General features: G+C 49.8%; 1 protein-coding gene across 1 annotated transcript; it reads right to left on the bottom strand.

Moving 5' to 3' along the window:
- Nucleotides 1-6,836: 6,836 nt before the first annotated feature.
- Nucleotides 6,837-7,769, bottom strand: LOC309452929 (olfactory receptor 14J1-like; the record flags this gene model as incomplete). Its single annotated transcript, XM_082077584.1, has 1 exon — nucleotides 6,837-7,769. The coding sequence occupies one exon, from the start codon at nucleotides 7,767-7,769 to the stop codon at nucleotides 6,837-6,839; it is 933 nt and encodes a 310-aa protein (XP_081933710.1).
- Nucleotides 7,770-8,025: the final 256 nt, after the last annotated feature.

The following is an 8,025-nucleotide window of genomic DNA, read 5'->3' as shown; positions in this document are numbered from 1 at the left end:
TGAGGAGGAAGAAATCAACATGTTGGCCTGCTGTTCTCTCTGAACAGGCCCAGAAGACCAGCACAGCATTTGCTGTGTCCCAGAAACTCGCCTGGAAGGTTGGGATATGGAGAAAAGGTTTGGTCTGGGAAGGGACAGACAGCGGCTGGTGGAACTGGCTGGTGTGACTGTGAGACGTCTCTCCAACCCCTCAGAAAAGTCCTGGCTCTCAGGGAGGCTGCATGGTCCTCTGAGAAAGAAAATAGCAAAAATAACTTATCATGGAATCATAGAATAATTGTGGTTGGAAGAGACATGTAAGATCATCGAGTCCAACCATAACCTAAATCTGGCACTAAACCATGTCCCTAAGAGCCCCATCTATATATCTTTTAAACACCTTCAGTGATGGTGACTCCACAACCTCACTGAGCAGTCTGTTCTGTTGCTTCAAAACCCTTTCCCTGAAGAAATTTTTCCTAATATCCGATCTAAACCTCCCCGTGTGCAACTTGAGGCCATTTCCTCTGTCCTATCACTTGTTACTTAGGAGAAGAGACCAACACCAACCATGATAAAACCTCCTTTCAGGTAGTTGTAGACAGCGACAAGGCCTCCCCTCAGCCTCCTGTTCTCAAGGCTGAACAGCCCCAGCTCCCTCAACCGCTCCTCGTCAGACTGGTGCTCCAGACCCTTCACCAGCCTTGTCACCCTCCTCTGAACTCTCTCCAGCACCTCAAGATCTTTCTTGCCATGAGGGACCTAAAACTGACCCCAGGATTCAAGGTGCAGCCTCACCAGTGCCCAGTACAAAGGGATGATCGCTTCTCTAGTCCTGCTAAAGCTCTGATTGAATCAAGGATTGAACACCTTGGTGTGACCCAGTTGGTGACAGGTTGGACTGCAGACTCCTGAGCTCCCTTCAACCTCAGTTCTCTCATGATCCCATTGTGATGTTGGGCTCTGTTTCAGACTGGAGCAGAGCAGACGATGATGGGGCAGGATCCCCCTGTGCTGCAGGTGACCATCTAAACCAACATCTCAGCCAGTGAACCAGCCAACACCTCAGTGTGACTTGCTCTGGGCAATGTGTGAGGAGTCCTGGGCAGGGAAGGTTCAGAGGGCATGGGGCGCTGTGCAAGACACAACATGATCTTGCCTTCATGCCTGCAGGCCCATCAGATGTCAGTTGATGTCAATGAAAATTAAACAAAGTCTTTGGCGGGGTTTCTTTTATTTGAAAAGGAAAGAGTTCTCCAGAACTGGGCATGGATTTAGGACACAAATGTCTTCAGCTCCAGGGACACAAACACCTGGTTCCAGTGTAGATGCCCCGGGAACCCCTGCCCAGGCTCCACCTGCACTGCAAGGTGCTCTGGTCTCCCCAGGTCCTGTGTGATAGATGCCAATCCCAGGCCAGCACCTCAGGTACACTGGGCCCCTAAAATGGCACTGGCTGTTTATGGTGAGACAGCTGATGACTGATGTCTGTCTGGAAACGTGCACTTTATTGTTGTTGTTTTCTTATTCGTTTTGTTGGTTTTGTTGCTATTTTGTTTTTGGTTTTTGTTGTTGTTATTGTTTAGTTGGTTTGAGGTGTTTTTGCTTCTGTTTTGTGGGGTTTTCTGTTTCTTTTGTTTGGTTTTTTTTTTTTGTTTAATTAGAGATTTTTGTTTTGTTTTGTTTTGTTTTTAACATATTAAAATTTAAAAGAAAAAAAGAAGAAGTGAATTATGGGGAACTGTACTAAGGGTAGGAGAAGAAATATTGGTCTTCCCCTGTACTTCTATTACCAACACTCTATGATTTCATCTCCCTCGTCATTCAGGAGTTCCCACCTCTCCTGATTAAATGTCCCTGTCCAAGGACAACTTTCCAGCACTGTCTGGACGTTTGTCCTTCCCAGTGCTCTCAGGTTTCTCCTCCACTTGCTCTTTGGTCATTCAGTTCCTCTCAACTGTCTGGTTTCTGCTTTGAGCTTCAGGGAGTCACAAACTTGCCCCGTTCTTCAGAGCTCTAATTAACATGGCAGTCAACACGTTCATTGTGTTTATTTCTATCCTCTCCTATCTCTCTGTCTAAACCAGTTCTTGTGTGGGTGTCCATTGTGAATGCTGGACCTCATCAGATCCAGCTTACACACACAGCTGAGGAAAGTGTTTTATTGTTTATTGAACTGTGCAGTGTTTGCACAGGAGAGCAGGTGGAGCTGGTGCACAGGAGCTGCAGCATCTCCTGCAGAGCTCATGGAGAAGTCTGATGTAGGAAAAGTGATGCAATCCCTGGTGGCCAATGAGGGAACCGGCAGAGTGGGGGTGGGGGTGAGGAGCCAGGTTGTCCATACAGTGTCCAGCCTCAAGGGACTGTTCTCCTGCCTGTCCAGATGTCTTCAGGAGACCCTCGGGATCAATGTCCAGTGTAGAATGCTGCTATCACTTCTTCTATGCACTGGAAAATGACAGAAAACACCCTTGCAGACACCCCATGTGCTTCCCCACCTTGTTCTCAGCCCAGTGTGTCCCCACCTGTGCTGCTGTCTCTCCATCCGCACCAGCTGTTCCTTGAAACACAAAGTCATGGCTGATCCAGAGTCCTTCTGAATGACCACAGCACTGTGCTCAGAATGACATTTCTTGATCCTGAGCTCCACTCTGGGCCTCCAGAGCTGCAGTTTCTGATAGTTTTCCTTTCACATGCTGTTCCCTCTACCAAAAATAGTAAAAATAAAATAAAAGGTGTCATCTTGGAAAGTGATTTTCAAGCTTTCTGAAGCTACTACTACCCTTTCTTTTCATGGTTTTACCACAGCCACCAACTGAGACCATGAGAGCTGCTCACATCCTGCTCCCAGTCCCCAAGTGGGACAGGGGAGAGAACTGAATGCGAAGGGAGAAACTTGTGGGTTTAGAAAAAAATATAATAAGACAATGAAAGTAATACACTGCTACTACTAATATGCTTATACTAAAATACACATAAATTAAAATATATAGTACTCAGTGCCATCCCCCACAGAACTCCCATTGTGCTGAACAGGCAGCCCAAAAGAAGAGAGAACCCTGGTCCTGAACAGCTGATCCCAGCAAGAGAAAGTACAAGTGCAAAAGGCAGAGAGGCCCAAGGGCCAACTGTAAAACAGCAAGACATCATAAAACTGAACTAACACTGAACTCCCAATAGAATGGAACTTCCGAACAGAGCTAAGGAAAGCAGCCGGAAAACCAAAACTAATGGGCTGGAAAAGGCATCTCCAGCTTTATACCGAGCATGACGCTAATGGTAGAGAATAGCTCATTGATTGATCTGGATGTCAATCAAGTTGCTGTCCTTTCTGTGTCCCCTCCTGCCAATTTGCACCTGCAGCTGCACTCCAGAGAAGTCCTTGGTTTCCCTGACAATAGCCAAGGTAAGTTAAATAGAAATAGATAAACTAAATTAAGAAAATACACTCAGTGCTATCCCCCGTGTAACTCCAGTCACACGGAGCAGCCAGTCCTGCAGAATGGAGCACCTTGGTCCTGAACAGCCCATCCCAGCAAGAGAGAGCAAAAGGACAACAGGCAGAAAGGCCCAAAGGCCAACGGCAAAATGGCAGAACGGCAAAAGGCCGAACTGACATCAAACTCCTGACAGGATGAAACTTCTAAATGGAACTGACCAAACCAGCTGGAAAACCCAAAGTAACGGATGTCAGTGAGTTCTGACATTCCTTTCATAACAAATGGCAAACACTGTAAAGCTGCTAAAAGACAAAATGAACTCTATCCCAGGGAAGAAACAGCGTTATCTCATTATTCTCACAGGAAATCTAAACAAAAGATTGTACTGGCTGTGAAGGAGAGAGGTTCAAAATGCATGAAGAAAATTAACTCAATTTCAGCAAAAACAGCACTTTTCCTCAGGCTCCATTTCACCAGGCTACACATTGGGTGTAGTACACCAGTAGTAGACACTACTACTACTACCCCACACGTGACCCAGACTTTCTCTGGCCACATGGCAGCTCCTCCCCATTCCTCCAGAATGGGGAACCTCACAATGGGACACACGGCTCCAGATGTGACCACACCAGTGCTGAGTCAAGAGGAACAATAACTGCCCTTGTCTGGGTGGACACGCTCCTCCCAGTGCAGCCCAGTGTGCTCAAGGGCATGTTCCTGTTTAGCACCACTGAGAACTGGCTGAACATCCAGGCTCAGAGGGTTGTGACCAGTGGCACAAAGCCCAGCAGGAGGCACCATGAGGAGCACTGAGGAACACCATATCCCCACCCAACATCTCCTCCTACAGGTGTCTCTTGGGTCCCTGGAACCACCTCAGTGCCAAGGGGGAGAGCACTGCCTGTAGGGGGTGGAGGAGATGGGGTCTGGAATGAGGGTCCAGGGGCAGTTTCTGCTGGCTGTTCATGCAGCAACAAGCTGGGCTGGATATTTGGAGAGAGGAACTCTTTCTAAGGGCCTCCAATGGGCATCGGGATGGTCTACAGTTTCCTGATGCTGCCTTTTCTGGTGGAGATCACAGAGGCTGCCAGCCCTTTAGAGGACCCAGGACAGGCCTTGTCCTTCCTCTGGTCACAGCTGGACCCCAGTTCTCCAGTTCAGCCCCAGCTCATGAGCCTTGTCTAGGGGTGACGTTTGGGGTAAGGTTGACAAGAGGGGTGCATAAGTTTGTCTTAAGGACATGTGATGAGCACCAGGACTGAAGTACCAGAGCAAAAGGATGTGGCTTCTGGGTGAATACTTTCTTCAGTGCAAGTCCGGACACAGGGTCCCAGACTTGCTTTCCATGCCACGCTTCACGAGGGATGATGCACTAAGAGATGGCAAGTGGGGGACACCAATCCTTCTCCAGCTACTTCCCAGGCCTGGAGAAGCACCAGGAGAACAAGGACTTCTGGCCCTGCACCCTAAACTCTGGGTGTTATCTTGGGGCAGCTGAACACCAGCATTTTTTTTCTGCAGAGCAATTTCCAGCCCAGGTCAGCTCCTGTCTGATCTCCCCCATCCCTCCTCTGATCTGCTCTCGTGCTCCTGGCCCCATCCTGTGCTCCCCACAGGGCCCCAACCTGGCACTGATGCTCTGCAGAGCAGGTTGGCTGCAGAACCATTGGGTGACTGCACACTGGTTGTTCTGCTCAGTGAGGGACACAGATGCAACTGGCTGGGCTGCACTGCCACTGAGCCCTTTCCTGGGGGTCTAAAGCTCTGGAATGAGTCCAGAGCATTTCTTGGGACTCATTGGTTTTTCCGCTCGTTTTGGTTCAGCAATCCCTTCCTTGTCCTTCAGGTTCCCGGAAACAGGTGCAGGAAGATGCTGCCTATCCCCTTCCCAGGGACAGAGGTAGGCTGACCAGCCCTGTATTCTTCAAATCCTCCTTCAGGCCCTTCTTGAAGATGGGCTTGACATCTTCCTTTCTTGAGGACCTCGGAACTTGACTCTGATTCTGCTGTCACTCTTGAAAGCACAATCCAACATCATGGGCCATGGTGATGGAGCAGATAGGAGCACTTGCAATGAGCCTGTCCCAGCAGCTGAGATGAATCTCACTGGGCCCATGGGGATTGTTCCTGGAGTCACACACAGAAATGCCAGGGTTCAGCCAGTCTCAGAAATTCTTATGCACCCAGGGATGCTCAGAGACAGAGTCTGTCCCTTTTACACAGAGGCAGGAATCACAGTGTTCCTTTGGCCTCATGTTGCCACTCCCAAGGATGGGAGACACCTCAGCCCTGTGGTGTGTCATCCTGCTCTGAGATGTCCCACGTCATGAGGAATGGACACGGGGATCTTAGTTCAAGGAAGAAGATCCCAATGGGTGGTTTCCTATGGGCTGTTACTCCCAACGTTAAGTGACCTTGAAACACTGTCTGTCCCACAGGCCTTCATGGAACCCCCAGGAATAGCTGGTGTCGTTAGTGTTCACCTGGTTCTTCTCACCTCACATCCATGATGTGCGTGCTCACATCTCATCAGAACAATGCAGACATGAATTTCTGACCTACTCATTCCGTGTCCCTCCATGGAGGGAAGAACAACTTCTGTGAGTGGGAGAGAGAGGCCAGAGCTAGAAATGGTGGTTAAGAGGGGCCAGTCCATGACGATGTCCTGGGGCAGTTTCTGTGGGGTGTCCAGTGCACATGGGCACAGCCCAGCCCCTGCTCTGCTGGTCCTGCAGGTCTCTGGCAGGAGCCTGGCTGTGAGAGGACACTGCTGTGTGCCAGCCCTGCACACACACACTGTTCAGCTGTACACTGGTGTTTGAATCTGTGGGACACTATCGTAAGCATATGCTTGAAGATATAAACCATCGTGTATTGCCCTGAGGAGATCACCTTTCTGTCTGGAAAGGCTGTTGTGAGTCCAGCTCTGTCACAGCAGTGCCCATTGCCTGTCCCTGCCTGCGCCCACAGGACTGACACACAGCAGGACGGTGACCAAGCTGCCAGAGCACTCAGGCCTTGCACCAACACCAGGGATGAGAAGGAGAGTGTGGGAGTGGAACCAGAACAGCTCTGGAAGAACAAGCGCTGCTGCTCCCTGGCAGGGCTGCCATGCCAGAGCTGTTTTCCCCTCCACCCACGCACAGGAACTGTCTCTGCAGCTCCAAAAAGCCTTTGCAGGAAGGACAGAGTGATAAAGAAGTCACTAAAGAGCCCTTTATTCTGTTTAGAGAGAAGGAGAGCACTGCTGCTCATTTAAGCAGCCAACAGTTATAAAAGAAAAGCCAGCAGTGAATTAAAAAGGGAATGAAACATTATGACAATAAGAAAAAAACCAACAACACCAAAAAAAACAGTTGACAGGCTGGGCTTCTAATTAGCTACATTAAAATTCCTATATAGAAGAAGACGGCCAGTTTATTGCTTCAGAAAAAAGGGGGAAATGAGTTTCCACAGGGCATCCTTAAGCTCCTGGTTCCTCATGCTGTAGATGAAGGGGTTCACTGCTGGAGGCACCACTGAGTACAGAACAGACACCACCAGATCCAGGAATGAGGAGGAGATGGAGGGGGGCTTCAGGTTGGTGAACATGGCAGTGCTGACAAAGAGAGAGACCACGGCCAGGTGAGGGAAGCAGGTGGAAAAGGCTTTGTGCCGTCCCTGCTCAGAGGGGATCCTCAGCACGGCCCTCAAGATCTGCACATAGGACACCACGATGAACACAAAACAGCCAAATACTACTAATATACTAACCACAAGAAGCCCAAGTTCGCTGAGGTAGGAGTGTGAGCAGGAGAGCTTGAGGATCTGGGGGATTTCACAGAAGAACTGGCCCAGGGCATTGCCCTTGCACAGGGGCAGTGAAAATGTATTGGCCGTGTGCAGCAGAGAATAGAGAAACCCAGTGGCCCAGGCAGCTGCTGCCATGTGGACACAAGGTCTGCTGCCCAGGAGGGTCCCGTAGTGCAGGGGTTTGCAGATGGCAACGTAGCGGTCGTACGACATGATGGTGAGAAGACAATACTCTGCTGAAGCTAAAAAGACAAACAGAAAGAGTTGTGTAGCACACCCTGCATAGGAAATGACCTTAGTATCCCACAGAGAGTTGGCCATGGATTTGGGGACAGTGGTGGAGATAGAGCCCAGGTCGAGGAGGGCGAGGTTGAGCAGGAAGAAGTACATGGGGGTGTGGAGGTGCTGGTCCCAGGCTATGGTGGTGATGATGAGGCCGTTGCCCAGGAGAGCAGCCAGGTAGATGCCCAGGAAGAGCCAGAAGTGCAAGAGCTGCAGCTCCCGTGTGTCTGTGAACGGCAGGAGGAGGAACTGGGTGATGGAGCTGCTGTTGGACATTTGCTTTTCCTGAACATGGGGCACTGTCATGAGAAAAAAAAGACAGTGTGAAGCCAAAATCGTGTTCTCTGACAAAAATCAAACCAACTCCCATAGACCCTCCCCTGTCACACACAGACACCCTTTTGATTTTCTAGGAGAACATTCTTCAGCACTGTGCCTGGAGCCCTGTTCGGTGCTGGAAAATGAGCAATCAAAAGCAGGGCCTCTGCCCATGGGCCGTCAATAAGTCAGCCCAGCTGGGCAGAAGTGGGGC

Source organism: Streptopelia decaocto (genome assembly GCF_964273445.1).
Source record: "Streptopelia decaocto genome assembly, contig: HAP1_SCAFFOLD_58, whole genome shotgun sequence".
In the NCBI taxonomy this organism is placed as follows: Eukaryota; Metazoa; Chordata; class Aves; order Columbiformes; family Columbidae; genus Streptopelia; species Streptopelia decaocto.
Note: the sequence above shows the minus strand (reverse complement) of the source record. Positions and strands in the feature narration are given on the sequence as shown.